The 21,552-nt window shown below is 40.7% G+C and overlaps 1 protein-coding gene across 4 annotated transcripts in view; it reads left to right on the plus strand.

The window, feature by feature from the left end:
* Nucleotides 1–16,702, plus strand: part of CARMIL1 (capping protein regulator and myosin 1 linker 1) — a 134,958-nt gene extending 118,256 nt beyond the window's left edge. For all 4 annotated transcript variants that reach the window (XM_033154724.1, XM_033154726.1, XM_033154725.1 and 1 more), the window contains 6 exons: nt 48–154; nt 1,536–1,965; nt 4,711–4,783; nt 8,332–8,565; nt 9,461–9,601; nt 15,656–16,702. In XM_033154724.1, the coding sequence (XP_033010615.1) occupies nt 48–154; nt 1,536–1,965; nt 4,711–4,783; nt 8,332–8,565; nt 9,461–9,601; nt 15,656–15,777 (1,107 nt within the window). In that variant the 3' untranslated portion in view covers nt 15,778–16,702. The remainder of the gene's footprint in view (nt 1–47; nt 155–1,535; nt 1,966–4,710; nt 4,784–8,331; nt 8,566–9,460; nt 9,602–15,655) is intronic.
* The last annotated feature ends 4,850 nt before the right edge of the window (nt 16,703–21,552 follow it).

Raw genomic sequence — 21,552 nt, forward strand, 5'->3', positions numbered from 1 at the left:
GAACCTCCAGAGGCTTCTATATTAAGTAAAACTATGTGTCTTATCAGGTGAGTACGACAGCACCTCAAGATGGTGAACAGAATGGTCTTATGGGAAGAGTGGATGAAGGCGTTGATGAATTTTTCACTAAGAAGGTGACAAAAATGGATTCAAAGTAAGTCTTATTCTTCAGCAAGGTGCAGTAGCAGAAGCTGCTGTAGATATTTGGGGGTGTTTTCTGTCTTTAAAAATTCAAAATAGCAAGTACATTACACTGCTAGTGCTAATGTAATAGACGTAATTATGCCAATAGTAAGTTAAAGTTACTTATATATGCTAAATACATCTATATATACATATATTTGGGTTTATGTCACCATAGCGCCACTTAAGTGCATTAGAATTATTTATGATTGCAATTTAAGCGGAAGAGCCATTCTTTTAGTAAGCTGCCTTATACTGAGACCATTGGTTCTTCTTGCTCAGTATTTTCCGTATTTACTGGCAATGACTCTCCAGAGTTTGAGGCAAATAGTCTTTTCTAAGCCGCATCTGGAGATGCCAGGGATTGAACCTGGGAACTTCTGCATGCGAAACCTATGCTTCACCGTATCTTGGTGACATTCCAGTGCTACATGTGATGGCACTGCAGGGCGTTGTGTAGGATTAAAGAGTGGCATAAGCAAAGGAGGCCAAGGAGGAAGGCAGTGGTGAGGAAAAGCAGACAGTGAAACAATTGTGCCAAGCAGTACTTAAATGCTGCATTTCCTTTTCAAAGTGGTTTAGGGCAGGAGGAATGATTTTGTTCAGCTGAAGCAAATGCAGGTATTTTGAGGGTAGGTATCAAAATTTGGTACCACACAAAACCCTCGTTTCCTTGGCCAAACAGAATGTGTTCTACTTGATTATGCTATTTTATTCATTTTCTTTTTATTTATTCATTAAATTTTCGTAACGCCCTTCATCATAAGATCTCATGGTGGTTCACAGAATAAAAATACAAGATAAAAAACACAAGTATTAAAGCAAAACAACAAACAACCCCCTTCCCACAGACGCATTTAAAAGGCTGTAGAATATTTAGCAGCCAAAGGCCTGGTTGAAGAGGCATGTTTTCGCCTGGGGCCAAAAAGTATACAATGAAGGCACCAGGCGAACTCCCCGGGGAGAGCTATGATAACCCCACATAACCATGAGTTGGCAGTCAGGTTGACTTCTCTGGTAATACAAAATGCATTCTCGGGAGGTTGTGGACTCTCCTTCTTTGGAGGGCTTTAAGCAGAGGTTGGGTACCCATCTATCATGAATGCTTTAGCTAAGATTCCTGCATTGAAGGGGCGTTGGACTAGTTGACCCTTGAAGTCCCTTCCAGCTCTACAGTTCTATGATGGCTCAAAATTCTGCTTAGTCAAAATACAAGTGAAAGCTTCCAATATCCTTGTGATCTCACCAGATGTGGAAAGCGGAAACACAAGAGTCTATGTAACACTAAACCATAGTTTAGCATTATGTCCAAATGAGGCCATTATAGCTTATGTGCTTTTTTCATCTATTAGGAGGTCCTCAACAAAAGGCGCAGACACGAATGATTCCGGCGAAGCCACTGATGAAAAGAAGAAAAGAGATTCTCGGAAAAGTGGCTTTCTCAATTTAATCAAATCTAGATCAAAATCTGAACGTCCTCCAACTGTTCTGGTGTCGGAGGACCCCTCAACACCCAAAGGTGCTGTCAAAGGCCCCACAGCGGACACTGCAAAGAAAGAGGTTAAATCAGCTGAACAGAATGGCAACACTGAAAAAAACGAGGAACTGAAAACGCCAGACTCAATAGAGGAGGGGTCCTCAGATGATGCGTCGAAGCTTGAGAAGAGTGACAGCAAAGGCAGTCCTCAAGGAGGACGTCGGTATGGGGTGCAAGTGATGGGTAGCGGACTTTTAGCAGAAATGAAAGCCAAGCAGGAGCGCAGAGCAGCATATGCACAAAAGGTGATTGACATTTTCATTTTAATGGTCCATGCAGTTCATTTGAGGGCTTACATGGAACAATGTAGCTAAATGTTGGCGGCCAGCTTGAGGCATTTGATTCTGACCAAGATGGTTATACTCAAAATTGCCAGTAGGACTTTCGGTTTCTATATTTTTGTATTCGTTGTTACAAAATTAGCATGCTTGTATAAGTGTTGAGGTGACAGCTGGCTGCTTAAACGTACCTGAGGTAGGAACAAAAACTGTAAGGAATTTACTACTTGATGTGCAACCTAGTACAGTCCTGCTACAATTGCTAGTGAGGAGCAGGTGTGTGCTAGATGAAAAGATGGCAAATGTTGGGCGGGGTGGGGGTGGTTTTTTGTGTGAATTGGCAGGAACAGTGAAAGATCAGTGAACAGGGGATTAGTCTTCTCTCCAAGCAAATATTCAGTGGTGGTCTTGCTCCACCTAGTGTTTGAAGAGATTTTAATATTACCTCTAGGAACAAATGCAATGCAAATAAGACCAAGTAGCATGGCTTACTTAGCACTTGAGATGGTTTAAAACAGAACTCTCCAGCAAGCAATGGCAAGACTGGTGAGATTTGGGAGATGGAAATGTTTGCAGTTGCTATGAAGTGCAATTAGATATCAAATAGGTAAAAAAAAATACAGGTGACTTCCCACTTACTTAGGGATTATGTTCCCAGGTACCACACATATATGTGAAATTGGAATAGATATTATTGGCCTAATCCAACAAGTTAAAAAAAACCTGGTGTTGGCTAGAAAGAGTGAAGAAACTCCAACCAAAAAGCTTTTATGGTGGAGCCATTGACAAAAGTTATTTAATGTTTTATTCCTGTGTGATGTATGTTCCTACTTCGTAATTTATGTGCATTACCTTATTTATGTGTAGAAATGGTTTTAGCTATAAGATATGGGTACATGATAGTAAATCTATTTTATTTGTGGCCTAGTTTACTAAGATGAAATTGTGTTATCTAGAAATTTCATCTCCAAAGATAAAAAAGGATTCCAGGAAGTTGATTTACAGCAGAGGCAGGTGTCCCTAATGTGTTTAATGGTGGGTGGGATTGGGAGAAAAAAACTAATTTCCTGGATGCCTGCCCAATTTTTATTTATTTTTATTTATTTTTTTGCCAAGCATGTAAAGCTAAACGTGCACATGTTGAAGATGTGTTCAACTTTTAGAAAATGCGGCTGCCCAGATGTTATTGGACTCCTAACTCCCATCAGCCTCAGCCAACATGGCCAATGGTGAATGATGCTGGGAGTTGTAGTTCAGCAGCATGTGGGTTGTCACAGGCTAGCCATCTTCCCAAAGCGTAGATTTTGCTTACGGTAAATGTCAGCTCAGGGTGTTCAATAACAAATAAGTTAGCCTACACATCCTATAATGCAGAGATGTACTGTACTTGTAAACCAAGGACTGCTGAAATGTGATAGTTATTTACTGTTGTTCAGATGTGATGTAGCACAGTGTCAAGAAAAGTTTTCAATGCCATATAAAAACTGATCAAGTCTGGGCACACAGGTGGTAGTAAATCTAAAGTAGGACAGGGGAGTTAGCACAACTTCATAAAGGCATCCTGGTTGCCACCTGTTTCAGTACAGAAGTAGCAGAGTAGGGTAAGGCATCTGCTGTGTTTACGGAAGGTCTCAGATTCAGCCCTAGCACCTCCAGGTAGGGTAGGGGATGCCCCCCATATAGAACCCAGGAGAGCCACCGCAATTCAGCATAGGCAATACTAAGCTGGATGTGCTGCCATATAAGGCAGCTTCTTATATTCCTAAATAGGATTTCAACTGCTTGAATTGGATTACAATTAAGTTTGCGCACAATGCTACTTCGATATCATCATGGGGAAGTGATGTTCTGTTAATAGATTCATTTTTTAATGAAATCGTAAGTACCGGTACATGGAAGCCAAAATGAAGGCTGTTCAGAAGTTCCCCCCTTGCAGAGTGAAGAAAGTGCATGAGAAATGCAGGTATGCAACGGGATTGGAATAAATATTTATCCAGCCTTGTTGCATTAAAAACAAAAATGTGAACCTGCAGTGAAAATAATAAAGCTAGATGTAAAAAAAGAAAAGAAACACAGCTGATAGAACCAGCAAAGGGCAGCTACAAGGATCTCAGGCCTTAATAAACGCCACTAAAGGCAGAGGTGAACAGGATGGAGTTTACCAGGGACCAAAAAAGATTGTTGAGTAGGCACCAGGTGCACATGTCTAGGAAGGGAGCTCCACCATTCGAATGAATGTTTTTTTCCGGTGGTCCTTAAGATTCCTGGGCCCCAAGCCATTCAGGGCTTAAAAGGCTAAGACACCCATCTCACCACTTCAAGCCCAGAAACATACTGGCAGCCAGTATAGGTATTTTTATACCACCAAAATATATTCTCTTTGGCCGGTCCTTGTTAGCAATTTGGTTGTCCTGTTTTGTACCATTTGGAGTTTTCAAACATTCTTCAAGGGCTGCCCAATATAAAATGGACAGAGAGATGTTTTAATTACATGTTTGTTACTCTGGAGTCCTTTGCAAGAAAGAACGAGATATAAATTGGAATAAGAATAAGAATATGAATAATGATTGAATTAATGATGATGGGGATGTTGATGACGACAGTAATAATAGTCCGGAGCCTTGGAAAATGGTTATGTATCAACCAAGTTCAGAGAATTCTGTTATTTTTCAAGGATTCCTTATCACACTTTTCTTTCTTTCTGTTTTAAAGAAACTAGGGAACGATTCAAGAGACTCAACAGATCTCTCGGTGAATTCAGAACGGCTGGAAGGAGGTGCTACAGGTGCGTTGCTATTAGTAAAATGCTACTTCGTTAACTAGTGTGCACAAGCTTGCTGTTGCCGATCAGTTAGTACAAATGAATGATTAGAGGTAATATACTTTTTGTGAATGTACTTGATGGTTAGAGTGATTACAGCCATGCAGACCGAGCCTTATCTGCACAATACCATGGAAATTAGTTTCCATTTCCCCCATATCCACACCCTGCCGTGCAAACTACACCTGCTCAAATCTTGATTTTTAAAAAAGTGCAATTATATTATTCATAGCCTGTCCAATTTTTACAGAGTAGACATGTTACTTATATTTGTGAAAGCTGACCTACTTTGCTATATTCTTTGACTCCCTCTGTAGGGCAGAATTCTGACCTGTCTTACGTGTAGCTGGTGCCAGTTGCTTAGCAGTTTGTTTCGTTTTCATTCACTACACTGTGGGGAAGCTAACCTAGAACGCTTCCAACAGGGAATAATTAACTAGTAGCATCCTCTATGCCAGGCCTGGAAATCAAGTTCCAGGCAGCAGTGATGGGAACACAGAAGAAAGTGGTTCTAAGAGTGTGCTGTGAATTTGCCCTCCGGCCTTTTTAGATCTGCCTTATGAATGCAAATGGAGACGAAAGAAACACACTTCAGTTTTTAAGGAATTTTAAGAGTGCAAGACACCTGCTAAGAAGTAGAATAGAACTGATTAGTGCCAGAAATAATGTTCATTTCTCTGTGGATGAAAAAAAGGCATTTGTCTTTGGATGAAAAAAGGCATATAAAATGGCTGCCTGACTTTAACCAATATGTAAAAGTAGCCACTTCATCTGCCACTGCTACTTTGGCTTCCCATCTTCTCTTAACTTCTGAAACATCCTAACTGTGTATTTTCTCTTTTTATTAAATGCAAACAACCCCATCTGTATGAAGCACAGCTGGGCAAAGTGTGGCCCTAGTTAACTTCATATCTGTGTCAAGAAGAGGGGAAATTGGGGGAAGCATTTAGCAGAAAGAGAAGAGGTGGTCTTGTTTGTTTTTGGCTGTGGCTGGTATACCAACTACTGGTATATGATCTCTGACAGATTGGGCTGTATCCAACTAAAACAGGTTGGTCCAACATGTGGCCCCATTTGACACCCCCCCCAGCTCACATCACATTCCTAAAGCTGGATAAGGGAGACACGGGGCTTTGAGAAGGAGCTATGAGGGGTCTGACAGGGTCCTAGTGTCCTTCCACCTCCTTCCGAAGCCTAGTTAGTGCTTTCCCAGCTTTGGGGAGGAGATGGGAGAGCTTTGGGACCCTGCCAGAGCCCTCACTCCTTCTTCCCAAAGCCAGCACCTCACTTACCCAGCTTTGGAAAAGCAGCACAAAGGCTGGGGTGTATCAAATTTTGAATGCCCCACACACAGCAAGGCAGTGTGTGGCCTGTGGGTTCCATGTTGAAGTACTCTTGTGGCCGACTTGGTATGGAAAGTTGGACCACCCAGAAACAGTTCTGCTAGTGTAGGTGTGGGGAACCTTTGACCCTCCAGATGTTGTTGAACTGCAGTCGCCATCATGGTCAATAGCTATGCTTTCTGGGGTTGATGGGAGTTGTAGTTCAGCAACATCTGAAGGGCCAAAGGTTCCTCCTGCAAGGAGTTTAAGCTGTGCAGTGGATCTTAACATGGCTTGTCACCTCTCTGTGTGACTTTAAAATCTGTTCTAAGGATTCGTCCAGAGCAGATTTATGCAATTCTCAGGGGGCAAGGAAGTTCTATTGCATGCTTCCAGGGAGAAAATGGTGTCTAAATAACACATGGCCAACTGCACAAACACTTGCTTTGCTCCCTGTATATACAGTGTGCATGTGCTAAGATCCTTTTTGCTTTTGACCACATAAGCCCTCTCTTTGAAACGAGCTTAGCTGATGAATATGGGGAGAGGGTTTTGAAGGCAAAAGAATATATATTGGAAAGAAAGATACTACCCGTGGCAAAAGGTGTTCCATATATTTAAATAATTCTGGGAGAGAGAACATTTAGTTCTCACAGATCTTACAAGAATGTTTGAACATATACCAGTATTTCTCAAACACTCTCCCAAAAATGGGAATTAAAAATTGGAAGAACATATTGTTCACGTAGATAATACACTTTTAGTCACAGAATGCATGCACACATGTACAAGTCAAAGTACAAAAACATCTATGTAAGCTAGTAGAATGTCTTGGAAAGTGGCCTGCATCCTGAATCACCTAGCTCTGAATTTGGAATTCCTGGGGTCAACAGTGCTGTAAGAAGTAAAATAGGAGGTAGCTGGGCCAAGTTATGAGTTTGGGATATAATGTTCTGCAATAGAATAGGATTATGTTCAGTTATAAAATGCGTAAGTAGAAAAACTGCTTTCTCCATTTGACACAAAAAACCTTCATGTTATATACATATATAAACTAGATATATTTGAGAATAAAAAAGAAAGCATCACTCAGGCAGACTTAAGCATCTTTATGTTGCATAGAATTCAGTAAGTGAATTAACCTGATTAAGGAATTCCAGGGTGGTAATTCACAGGCCATTGTATTTTATAGAACTGTGAAATGCGTCCACCCCAAAACAACTCTCATGTTTGTGTGATTAGCCATCCTAGGCTGAATGGTGGGTGAATCAAGATCCCTTGACTTTACTGAAGGATTTTGGCTCTTTCTCTGTTGGCCTATCTGGACACCAGTCTTCAGGGCAGCTCCTCAGCCATTTTCACAGACTTGCACTGACATAAGGGCTGGATCTACATTGATCTTCTGAACACTATTAAATATAACACTCTAGAAAGCTTAATGGCAGTTTTCCATTGCCGGTGGCTCGCTGCTGTGGTGGTCACATTTTCATAACACCTTTTTAACATTATAAATGATGAGAGTAGATCTGCCCAAGGTACATTGAGATATTTTGGGGCTTTCTAAGCCTCAGCCCAGTTTCTCTCTGCCTCATAAAGCTTTCTGTTGGAGCACACAGCTGCTGCCAGACCTCAGAGAATAAGAGGGGGGTGGTGATATTTTCTGACAGTAAAGGAGTGAGTATTCTGCACTCACACACTCTCCATATCATCAGGCTTGTGTCTAATGTTCAGGTGTTCCTCTATGGAAACTGACTACATCAGATTATCCCACTCAGTCCCTCATGTGTTACAGTCATCAACCTGGGCCCCATTGAGGAGCCAACCATGAACCCTAAGTCCTGCTTAAAGTGCTAATGACCAGGAGAATCAAGCTAGTTTCTAAAGCCAGAGTATTAATATATTGGTCCTATCGGTCCAAACCATTCCAGGAATCTGGGCACATTCTCCTTCTAAAGCTCCCACAGAGATGGAAAATCTATTGGATGTCTCGCTGACATTGCTTGTCAGTGACTCTATATTCACATGGGTCAGAAAAGAGGACACTTGGGGAAAGTAGCAGCTTTTCTTTTTCCTGACTAACTGTCAGTCCACACACATCCCTCTGTGTTTTTCTCTGCACCTGCGGAGGCTAGAAACTTTTTAATACACTGCACTGTTGCTCTCAATGTTCACTGGGTCCTTTTGTTTCAGTTACCAAGCTCCACCAGTCTTCTCCAGAGAACCGGTTTGCCCTGAGTAAAGGTGACTCTATTGTAACCACATCAGAGAAAATCACAAAGGCTGAACCAAAGACAGAAGTTGGGGCGAGGACAAGAAGTTCTTCCAGCACACCTACCAGCCCAAAGCCTCCACTCCAGGCAGTAAAGCCCAGCCTAGCAGGACGGCCAACAGTTCCTCAGAAGCCACGATCTGCCTCTCGGACTGGTGAGAAGCCTCTTTACGCTAGCATTAGCACAATGGCTTATGTGTGGAGAAGTCAATAGTTAAATACTGAAGAGAAAATTCAGAAAATAAGATAATGCTTATTATTTTGTTCGGTGGCGTATTTCAATTGTTCTTCTCTGCTAATCCTGACTAATCTTTTAAATGCTAGAAGTGGGATTGCAATGGTAAATTATGAGAGAGAATGAGAAATTCCCCTAAACACTGAGGTACTAATTTGTAGCCTTTGCGTTATAGTACTGCCCTAAAGGTCTCAAAGATTACTACATTATTCTTGTGTTGATTAAGCAAATTGTTTCCCCTCATTTCTGAATATTGAAATACAGCTTTTTAAAAAACTTTTTTGAGGCTTCGTTGGAACATATTTAAACAACTTCTTAGGCCCCTCTATTGTCCTTTATTGCTACGTAGCCCTTCAGCACTTTCATTTCTTCCAGCTTACCCACTTTAGAGAGGAGACACTTAGCTTTGAGGCTGTTCCTCCTCTGTCAGTGTGGTGTAGTGGTTAAGAGCAGTAGACTCGTAATCTGGTGAACCGAGTTCGCGTCTCCGCTCCTCCACGTGCAGCTGCTGGGTGACCTTGGGCTAGTCACACTTCTTTGAAGTCTCTCAGCCCCACTCACCTCACAGAGTGTTTGTTGTGGGGGAGGAAGGGAAAGGAGAATGTTAGCCGCTTTGAGACTCCTTCGGGTAGTGATAAAGCGGGATATCAAATCCAAACTCCTCTTCTTCTTCTATCATGCTTTCAAAAACTAAATCACTACATTTGGGTGGGTTGGTTGGTTGGTTGGTTGTGTGAAGGTTTATGTGAATGAATTTCCTAGATGCTGGGCAGCTGGTAACTGAATTTTTCTGTGTGCATGTTGTGTTTCCACAGAGGATATCCCAGAGTCTCCATCTGGTCCAGGTTCCCCTAAAACTGCTCTCCTTCCCCCCGTTCTGAAAAGAGTTCCTTCTGATAAAGAAAAAGATGGACAGAGCAGCCCCCAACCAGCAGTCAGATCTCTTTCACATGAAGGTGAGAATGCTAGTATATTTCTCCAAGCACACACACCCCTTTGTATAATTGTTCATGTCCTCAGCTATTGGAAGTCAATTTGCAAACTTCTTGATTCTGAATATGACCTTAATGTCTGGTCATAATAATGTGTTAATTTACCTATATTATGTGTTCTAATTGCATGCATGCACACGCCTCGCCCTTCTGCAGGGGTTGTTTCCATTCTAGCCCATGGTGCTAATTATATCTCCCATTATCTTTTGTGTTCTCTGCAACCTCCATCATTTCCTTCTCGGTCATAGGGCCAAGCTAGACAGGAGGCTGATGTTAAATGCATCTTTACATTTAAAATGCAGGGTTTTCAAAACAGTTCAGCTAGCATTCTCCAGCAGGGCTGGTAGTTACTGTGACAGCAGGTGGCAAGAAGACAGAATTTAATCCTGCTGCAGCCCTGCAGAAAATGCTGCCTCTGAAGCTGATATTTCCCTGGGCATCAAATACAGATTTCCTCCCTTTGCAAATACCAATTTGTGGGGAAGGATTTTCCTCAGGACCTCAGCATGCAAGGGCAAGGTTAAATTGCCCCCTCCTCATCTGTTGTTATCCCGATAAATATCACTCCCACTCCCTAAGCTGGTGCAGTATTTGCATTTCTAAAAACATGCACATTAGATACTGTCCCATCTGCTTTGACCCAGAGAACTCCTGTCATGTATTCTCATTGGCTGGCAGAAATGGAATCTCAATACAGATTGCACTTAGGTCCTCCTTCTGGTTGGCCATTGTGAGAAGAGGGAGGTGGACTTGATGGTCCATTAGCCTGATCCAGCAGACTCTTCATATGTTCTTTCATTAAAAAGCTCTACAGTGCTCCATCTGCTGATAGGAAAGTAAGAAAGGGTGATGCTCACAGACATCTCACACATTACAAAGAGGCAAAACTGGATTTTTTATTCATTTTATATGTATCCTGCTTTCACATGCACGCGCGCACACACACACCCATGCTCAAAGCAGCTTACAACAAAGAAAACAGGAGTGCATTTCAAACAAACACTGCAAAACAACTCCAAAATAACGTAGCAAAACAATAGCAAATATAACAACGCAAAAAACCTACATTTCAACACTATAAATGTAACAAAATTACTGAAACAACGTGCAGCATCCAATAGCAAAAATAACAAGGGAGCTGCAAGGTTTCACCTTAGTCCTAGAAACACACCTCCTATGATGTTGCTCATAGGCCCTCTCCTGCAGCAGCAGCAACTACTTATAAGCTTCTTATAAGGCTTCCAAGAGCAAGGGGTGGGGTAACTGAAAACACCCCTCCCATGAATTTTGACCACATGTTCAGCCCCTATAGAAACCTGCAGTCAATCCCAGCTCCCTGGCAAGTATGATGTATTTGCCATGTAAGTGTAGGATTAGAACATTTTATGTGTATTGCTATTGTTACCTCTCGGTCCTTAACTTAAGCCAGCCAACTCGATTAGTATACTGTATATGTTAGGACTGGTTAAAAGCTATATCCTCCTGCCACCACCTATAGTTTTGTATTAAGCCTGGCTCCCTTTTCACGTTCCCCCATAACTTCATTTTATTTATTCCCCACTCTTCACTGCAAGGCTCTCAGATCGGACCACATCATTTTAAAAAAGCAGCATTGAAAACAGTTCAAAACAAATTTATGTGGACCAACACACTCAGTTAATTGGTTCTTTTACCAGTAAATCGTTGACACAATTTGCTTGGCAAAAACGATGAAAGAATGCCATCTTATTTTCTCTCTCTCTTTTGTGTATTGTTGTGTTACTAAACATGCAAAATATCAGGATATGCAAAGCATGACATTTTTATTATTAGGGCTGCTAAATTGTATAATATAAACAAATGAGGCTAAGAATGCTGCTGATTAAGCTAATCAGGCTTCAAAATCTGAAATAATTTGCCTCGGTCATTTACTGCATGTGCCTTGCAGGGGCTGCACATTAAAGAGGCAGGAAATGTTCGCAGCTCTGCAAGGGATACAACAGTCACATCCTTTACTAGGCACTCAGAGCTAGTGAAAAATCATATGAGTTCAGGTAGTAGTACATAGGTCTTTGTCCTATACAGTTTGGCATCAGTTGTTGCCTGCTGTAGAAATTTCCAAGTATAATATTTATCCAATTCATTTCTGACCCAGTAGTGTATCTCTGGAAAAGGAATGTTCTTAAGAATAGCCTTGTGAGAGGCTCTTGCGTCTGCAGGGAAGGCTGGTTCAATAAGAAGCATTGGGCTGGTTTGCAAGTCAGACTAAGTGTGAACACATGAGTGTGTAGACTCCTGGGGAGGAGATAGCCATCACTTTGCTCTCCCCAGTCCTTTTGCTGCTGCACAACACTGAGCTAAGCCATGGCTTGGTTTAGCATGTAGTCCAAACTTCTGCTTTTTGGTTTAGCTGGCCAGCTAGATCCAATTCTCCATCGCTGCTTAGCTCAGCAAAACAACAAGGGAAGAACAAAGAGGCCACAATCTCCTCACCAGGAGCCCTGATACCTGCCCTTAGCCATGGTTTGGCTTAGCATGACATGCCAACCAGCCCATTGACTTAACATTTGGTCACATTCTCAAGAATCAACAGCACTCTCAATTCTCCATGCTGAACTCCAAATGTAAACAGTCCTCAGCGGTTTGATTACGCCTAGTGATTAAGCACCTGTCTCTTTGAAGAGCTGTACTTAGAAAATTAAATACGGTATTTACAAGTTGAGCTTGAAGTTCATTAGTGTCAGTTACAATACATCCCTTCTGAAACCTTTAGTCAACTTAATAGGCATTTTTGTTCAGTGCTTTCCTTTCTCAGGTTTATGGTTAAGGAACAGCACAGCAATTCTGGTAACTCTCCTCTGTATAAACCATACTAAGTGCTTTAATATTTAATTCCATACACACACACACACACACACACACACACACACACACACGTGTGTGTGTAAAACCTTATTAAGTGGTTTGATTCTCAAAATCTGAGGCTGAGATTGCCTAGAAGGAAGCCGCACTGAGCATAGTAGGATATATTTATGTGTAAACATGCTAGAGGTTTGCCACATGCTAGATGTAGGAATGTCACAGGGCCAGAAGCATTCCAGGGTCTCTCCTTTCCCCATCCCCCTTGGGGCCAGAAAACAGGGCTGTGTGGGCAACTCCTGGCCAAGAATTCCTAGCAAACTTGAAATTTTGAATGCATTGTGCCATCCATCAAGGAGCAGGATTTCCTAGCATCATTAGACCTACTGGAGACTTATCTACACATCATAATAAAGCTCTCCCATGTACCTGTGTTTTCATTCATTTGTATTTATTTAAATATTTCACATACTGCACTTTCACATACAAAGGTATACAGACTGAAAACATAGTATTGCAAAAAAAAAAAAAACAGTTATCAGGGGCACTTCCGTATAGATCAGTGCCAAAGATTACCTCTGTTGGATCAAGCCAAAAGGCTCATCTACACCAGCATCCTATTCCCACCGTGACTAATCAATGCCTGAGCACAACAGCACCCTCCCCATTTGTGATTCCCAGCCAGCTGGTGTTCAGAATCATGCTTCTTTTAATCCTCCCTTAATAATAATAATAATAATAATAATAATAATAATAATAATAATAATAATAATTTATTATTTATACCCCGCCCATCTGGCCGGGTCTCCCCAGCCACTCTGGGCGGCCTCCAACAAATACCAAAATACAATACAAAGTCACAAATTAAAAACTTCCCTAAACAGGGCTGCCTTCAAGTATTTTCTAAATGACAGGTAGTTGTTTATCTCTCTGGCCCCTGATGGGAGGGCGTTCCACAGGGCGGGCGCCACTACCGAGAAGGCCCTCTGTCTGGTTCCCTGAAGCTTTGCTTCTCGCGGTGAGGGAACCGCCAGAAGGCCCTCGGTGCTGGATCTCAGTGTCCGGGCTGAATGATACCCTGATCCAATCTAGTTCCTGAATTAAGAGCCACCAGTACAGCCCAGCTCAGCTTGGACAGCTCCCCAGAACCACAGCTTTGTGGCGAATCTAGAAAAGAGCTAACTGGAATTAGTGTTCTAAGAACTGTACCTTGGGGAAATTGTCCATTTATTCTCACTCTCTGCTTCTTGTTCCTTAACCACCTACTGATCCACAAGAGGATATTTCCTCTTATTCCATGACTGATAAACTTGCTCAGGAGTCTTTGGTGAGGTACTTTATGAAAGCATTTTCAAAGTACGCAGTGTCAACTGGATCTCCTCTGTGTGCTCATTGACACTCTCAGAGATCTGAGAGTTAGTGAGACAGGACCTACCGTACTCTTGTAGAAGCCTTTCTGGTTCTGCTTCTGTTTCTGCATGACTTGTTCTTTTGTATGTATGGTAATTCTGCTTTTAAACCTCCCACCAGCTCCCCTTTAGTTCCCTTCTTAAAACTGTTGTTCTCCTGGCCATCTTCCAGTTCTTGGGTACAAGTGCTGATCTTAAGGGCATGTGGTGTTTTTGTTAGAAGATCAGCAAATTCACATTTGAGTTCCTTAAGAACTCTTCTGTGGATGCCATCCAGACCGAGTGATGTTTCAGTTTTTAATTTGACTCTTGTCACCACTATGTGTCTCAGTTCCTCAGACTTCCTTCCTGAGAAAGTTAGTTTCTGAAAATGAACTCTAATGTGCAGTATTGATTTTAGAGACAGTTACATGTTCCTCACAGGGTAGCAGTCTTAATGAATAGCAAATATATATATATATATATATATATATATATATATATATATATATCTGATGTGAAAATATTTCCTTTCCAACTACATTATTCATTTTTGTATGTTAGGAAGTACTTCTCATCCCTGCAGGTTTTTAAATGCCGTGCTGAACAAAAGCACTGCAGCAAAAAAAGTTTGATCTTTTACCTATTCAATGCTGAAATAAATGGGTCTTATATCACTTAATTACCATGTGTTGCAGCTCAGCAATCAAACCTTTAAATCTGATTTTTAGTTTTTTTTAAAAAAAACAAAACACGGGGTTTCACCCATTCTCTTCTTTTATCTCAGAATTCTTAGTCTCCGAGTGTACAAAAATCCCCATTATCAGATCATCATGAATAAATTTACAAGCAATAATCATAACTTATGAATTCTTAGTCTTACATTTAGCTCTCCAGTGAGTATGTTTTCACATTGATAATGAATAGAGTGGAATTGTCTTTTTGGTGAATTCTGAATAATAGGAAACAAGCAGATGTGCTCACTTGCCAAACATGGAGGAATTCCCTCTGTGTTGAGAATATGCCTCATTGCATATGTGACTCATCAGAGCTTTAAAGAGAATGAGAGCAATTTCAGTTATTATCTTAGGGAAGGATTATTGGTATAATTGTTGACCTGTGCACATTCAAGCACATTGTTCTTTATAATGCATTCCACATAACATGCATTCTGCTGTGGGCAAAAAAAAAGGAGGCAACAATTTGCTCTAAACTCCTTGCGTTATACTTACCCACTTTTTGTCTATGATGAAATGAGTTTGACAATGTGTGCAATATAAGAAGGTTGCAGTAGAAGTCAAAAGCAAACCATTTATCTTCATGGAAGATAAATTGTCTGTACAGCAACAACAGCTTGATGTCAACTTGGCTGCTTCATAAGGCTAGTTTTAGATTTTTATATGATTAAAAACTACCAATACCTTGTCTTTTTAAACAGATGCAAGTATTGCTGTGTTCATTTATTATAAAAGCTGCTGCTACATGTACAATGTGAACAAGTTTTCATATGTTTTGGTTCGGTTTAAATTGATGTATTTCTGCCATACATGATAACTGTGGAAATCCCACCACTATCTGTGATATCCTTTGCATGTTGGCCATAACTTGCTATTTTAACCAGCTTCTATTCGGAACGTAGGATATGAGCTTTTGAGTTACACAGAACTCTAATTCAAGAACAATTTGGAGCAACAGAGCAGATATTGGGGTCATAGTGATAGCTCTGGGGTCATAGCAGATGAAGATGTCCACTCTGCAGCTTCCCAACTCAACATTCTGTCTTCTGATACAGGTCCAAAGAGAAGCCCAGGACACCAGGAGCAGAAACAGAGGTCTTTAAGTAAAGATGGCCAGCAGGGAAGCAAGTCCAGTGACTCTGGTGAAGAAGCTGATAAAGATTTTATTTTTGTTTAGTTGCTTGGTCGTGTGTTTGGCAGTGCTCTTTTGTAACAATAAGGGTACTGCTTATCCCTCTTTTTGATCAGTTACCCTCCTTTTATAGAGGAGCATTTGGAAATGGGGGGAGAAAGTGTCGATGATTGCACTGGTAACTGAACTTCATGGCTCTGATCCTTTGTTTTTCCTGACCTGTATGATTCCAGACATTCCCTTTCACGCCTTTGCAAAAGCCAGCAACTTTTTCATGTCTTCTACTTGAATTTCTCTGAAGCAGCTATAAAAATAATGCCTTGCTTTGCGGGGCTTTGCAGGAGGAAACCCCAAGCAAAGGAACTGGACAGTTTCTTACACTAACCCATACTGTACAGCATGAGAGGTGTTGTACTGCTGAATGTAAATGTGTCAAACTTGCACGCAACTTACTTTATAAATATATTATTGCTGAATGCAATTGCACATTGTAATTATATCAACAGAGCACACTAATAAAATAATTTGTATAAATAATATATATTAGATGCTTGGATATGATTTTTACATTCTCCTTTGGGAGACCTTTTTCTTGTTTGTTGTACTGTATATAAGAACACAATATCCTACATTTTGTGTACTGTTCTAAAGCACAAAACAACAACCCAGAATTACTAATAACTTGATATGCTTCCATATCCATAAGTAAATGTTTGTTGTTGATTGGAATGAGGGCAATGCACATTTTATTACTATTGGTATTTCCTAGAGGGCACCTTGAGGGTCAGTCTGCATTCTCTCTAGCTTCTAACATGTACTTTTGAAAGAAAAGTAGATTCTTGTCTGTAAAAGCAATTCTTCATTTTTTTCCCCCTTTGCATATTTCACAGGCATCTGCTTATAATACACGCTGAAGGGAGTTTATTCATAATGTATATTTGTACCAATAAAAATGATTTTACAACTGGAATATGAATTTCTAATTTTAAAGAAATACTTTCTTAAGCCTTTGTATATTTATAAATTTTAAATCTATAGTTCCATACTCCAGCACATTTTTTTTCAAACCCTAAATACAGTATAGGCGAACTTAGCATTTAAATTGTTTCAAATCATTTTTGTACATAATGTAGCAAGTAACAAAAAATATTTATTTTTAAAAGTCAATCATTTCTTCTGAACGTAACATTGCAGAATATGAGGCATATTGCTGCAAAACAACCCATCATTTTTATACAATTCTATTGTGATGCTTTCTGTATGTTTCTGCGAGTGAATCCACAGATTTTTTCCATGTCAGCAAGGGATCAAACACCGATGTTCATTAATTGGTTTGCTTAACCAAGAGTAACCAAAAATGTGCATATCTGAAGAAGTGTGCATGCACACGAAAGCTCATACCAAGAACAAACTTAGTTGGTCTCTAAGGTGCTACTGGAAGGAATTTTTTTATTTTTTATTTTGTTTTGACTATGGCAGACCAACATGGCTACCCACCTGTAACCAAAAATGTTATGTTACTGTTAGCCAAATGTCAAAACTAATGGAGGCTAAATTAAGGAAAGTTGGTCATATCAGGCCTGTCCTGGCCTTAGTTAAAAGGCATGTTACGTGCAAATGATAGTAGTGAATCCACAGCGCGTGCACATGCACACACACACACACACATATATATTATATTCCTGCCATTTTGAGTGGAAAAACGAGTGATGCTTAACCCTTTCCTGCTCAGCACTGCCCCTTTCCATTGCTTCCTCCCTGCAAGGTCCCAGTATGTAATTTCCTTTTATAAATAGATACCTGCAATTCCATAAAGAGGGATAGCTTTGGCAAAGGATAGGAAGAGTTTTTAAGTATCATATCCTCCTCTGCTAAAAAATGTAGCATCCAAAAATTGCTTTAAAAAATAAAAATAAAGACTGTTCAGACAGTTACGTGTAACATGGTTTGCCCTCAATACAAGTCCTCACCTTAGAGCAGGCACGTCCAACAGGCAGATCACTGGTAGATCATTGGCTCCCCCCCCCCAAGAAGCTGAACCTCCTCCCTGAAAAAACTCAACAACTTTGACTCGAACCCCCCCCCCCCAATGGGTCTTCCTCCTTCCTAAAAAAAGCTCAACAACTTTGACCTGAACCCCAGAAAAGGGAGTAGATCACTGACAGTTTTTAACGCTGAGTAGATCGCAGTCTCTTGGGAGTTGGCCACCCCTGCCTTAGAGGACTGCTGCCAAGCTTCTCTTTCAGCCTATATAATATACAGCGAATGAAGTAATTCAACATGTAACAAGGCAGAGGTCAACTCTACCATTATTTAATCTATTATGCTACAGCCATTATTATTAGTATAAGTGGGTTCTGTGAAAATAAATGGGATCAAGTGAACCAGAAAGATAAGGTTAAACATTAGAAATGTTAATCTTTTTCTCTACAATAATCATTTAGGTAATATTATTTCAGGAAGGTTGTTCGTAACCATATCTGGTGAGCAGAGCAAAGTGACCCTGGGTTTTTCCATCTTTCGAGTCATTTTTCTTTCTTTCTTCCAATGAGGAAGTGAACATGTAGAAGCAGAGGAAGATATAAAAGCTCTCTTAGAAGAACTGTTGTTTTAATTCGATTGACCGTGTCCAGGAAAGGGATAGGGCTGCTATCTGCACAAATCCAATTTGCTTGAATTCAGCAAAGTTAACTCTCTAAATGACTGCTGGAAGGCACAGCAGAGAGGGAAATGAAGTAAGTCTATCCCCTCATTTCCCATAAGCTTTTTTCTCCAAAACCCTCTGGCAGAAAAAACCCTTTTGGCAGTTAATGCAGCTTGTAGTGTTGAATGGAGCATTATAGGGAAGGGACAGTGGCATAGACGTTTGTTTCATTACTAGTCAATGTAGAACCCAACAGGTTTGCCAATATGATTGTCCCATCAGTACCCATAGAGTACTATGTTTCAGTGCCACATTAATCTTGAAATTAAAAAGTTGGAGGGATGGTTACCGATTCCTTTATGTGATTCCTGAGCCAACAATGGAAGGGGCCATGCTTGTTTGTAGTGTTGCACTTTTCCAATTCCAGAGCTATGGTAGGAAAAAATGGTTTAATTAATTAATTACATTCCAAGTCACCCTTCATCCAAACAGATTCCAAGGAAATTGACAACAATAACCAAATAAAAGAAAAGTGAAACATAATCATTCAAAAAACAAACAAACCTAGCATACAACTAAAAGACAACAGCTTAAAAAAATGCATCAAAAACAAATGTAACCCTTTTAAACTTCATGAGCAAACAAAAATGGCTTAAGCAGGCATCAAAAAGATGATAATGCCAATTGAACCTCCCCAGGGAGGATATTTCAAAGTCAGACAGTCGCTACAGAAAAGGGCTTCTCCTTTGTGTAAGCATAATGCAGATCAGCAAGCAACAGCAGTCAAAGGGCAGAGACTCCCTTTCTCTCCTAAGACGTTTGCTGGCAAAGGCAGTTGTTTCCATCTGCAGTCACACCTCCTCTTGGCTACAGGTAGTGTTGAAATGCTATAGGGAGGGCCTATCCAGCTTTCCAACTCATCCCTACCTGGCTGGCTAGTAACAGAGTGATCTATCTAGTACAGGGGTAGGCAATCTAAGGCCCAAGGGCCGGATGCAGCCCAATCGCCTTCTCAATCCGTCCCGCGGACGGTCCGGGAATCAGCATGTTTTTACATGAGTAGAATGTGTCCTTTTATTTAAAATGCATCTCTGGGTTATTTGTGGGGCCTGCCTGGTGTTTTTACATGAGTAGAATGTGTGCTTTTATTTAAAATGCATCTCTGGGTTATTTGTGGGGCATAGGAATTCGTTCATTCCCCCCCCCCAAAAAAAAAAAAATATAGTCCGGCCCACCACATGGTCTGAGGGACGGTGGACTGGCCCATGGCTGGAAAAGGTTGCTGACCCCTGATCTAGTAGTTCTAGTATCACTAGAGCATCACTAGGGGGTGGAGCTAACACAGACTGCCTGTAGACAGAGTGTGACTAAGATTTCTCTACCCAAAGCCACAGCACAGAATGGAGTGAATGGACTAAGAGTATGAACAAGAGGCAGATTGTGGGTTGCACCAATGTAGCTTCACTGAAACACACACACACAAACACACACTGCAGTCATCTTCACTATCCCACATTACATGGTATTGCATCTTTGTGACCAGTCTTTTACTTCCTTTCAGCATAAAATCATTGTAGACAAGTTTGTGGCACCCTAGCTAAAAGTCCATGGCATTATCTGTAGGTTGGGGTAAACTTGTACTCAAATGACCTTTCACCAACAGTTACCCAGACTAACACATTTTCATCAGCAGCATCTAGCCATGAGTTCCACTCTACATATTTCTTCAAGGTAGGTGCCTTGGTGAATTGCTTTTCACTGTTGCTGGATATGCAGGAAATGTATTTGTGAAAATGTTGCAGGCTTTCATATCTTTCTGTTCTTCAGACCACAGGTGTTCAGCATAAATATTACAAATAAAATAAGGTTAGGATTCGATCATTTTTTAAACAAAACAGAATCAAATTTTTATTTTAGCTGTTCTTGCATAGCAGGGTCTGACTGGAAAGTGGTGTGTCAACTTGGTTCAGCTATCAGCATGTATTTGATCAATTCCCCCACTTTGAATGTTTATTTCAACATTCAAAGACCCCCTTAGTGGGCTGCTGGCTGTTGTTCCTATCAAATATCTTCTCAGCTGCTTTGAAAGGGCTTGTTTAGCAAAACCATGTGTGTCGGGTTCAATTTAAATTGTATGCTGTGAGGCAGATAAGCGTGTTTTCTTTGTAGTCCTAAATCATCCGTCAGACATGCAATTGTATATTATCATTGAACATTCCCCATTTATAAAGTTAAAACTAAAATTCCACATAATTTTGCATTCAGTTGTATGTCTGAATTGTTTGAACTTTAGGAGCCCATTTGTGATACTTATCCTGGGCTATATTTATTGTCTGTTGAAGAAAGTTAGTTAGTGTTGGTATTCGCAGCTATAGACCTGACCTTGTATTCACACCTTGTGATATGCTGACTAGGCCATGAATATAATCCATATTTAAGAGCTCTGTATGGTGGTGGAATCATTTAGACCACAGTTGCCTTTCAGCAAAATAATAATAATTACTTTTTCCTGCACATATGTTGACTTCACATATTTTGACAGTAAACCTTACCCCAACTAAGTTAGACAGGATGCACTTTCCAATTTTTTTCAGGTGGGATGGCTGAGGCTCAGAGATAACTGTTGCCCTAAGGCCAGCTATTAAGGTGGAACCCAAAACAAGATTGGAACCAGGGACTTCCTGGTTTCCAACTCCTTCTTGTAACTGCTCCTTTTAACTTGTTTTCAGGCTTATATCTGGGAGGTGATAGTGCTGATTTCAGGTGAGCGACATGGGCTAGCAGCTCCCATGCTGCACAAGTAACATACTGTTACAGAGGTTGTGCAGCACCCCCAATCTCTGCCAAGCAGCAAGAAGATTTCAGGGGGTTCCAGCTGCTCACCCAGGGTTGTGTACCCATTGGGAAATCAAGGCACAGCAGAGACTAGTGTATTTAAGAATTATAGTTTGTTCTACACATATTACAAGCAAGCAATGTTCCTCAAGGGGGGGAATCTACCCTCTGCTCTCCTAAATTTGGGGTTCAAGTCCTAAGATTCCAGGCCTCCTGCAATACTTCTTATCGAAAGCTTTTGTTCAACGGAAGGCAGATCTGAATGCTGAACAATTCAGTACTCCTATAAATGCTTCACCCTACTTCTAGCAACATCTTACAGCTTGAAGAAAAGCTTGTTG

The sequence above is a fragment of the Lacerta agilis genome, chromosome 7 (assembly GCF_009819535.1).
Source record: "Lacerta agilis isolate rLacAgi1 chromosome 7, rLacAgi1.pri, whole genome shotgun sequence".
NCBI classification, from domain to species: domain Eukaryota; kingdom Metazoa; phylum Chordata; class Lepidosauria; order Squamata; family Lacertidae; genus Lacerta; species Lacerta agilis.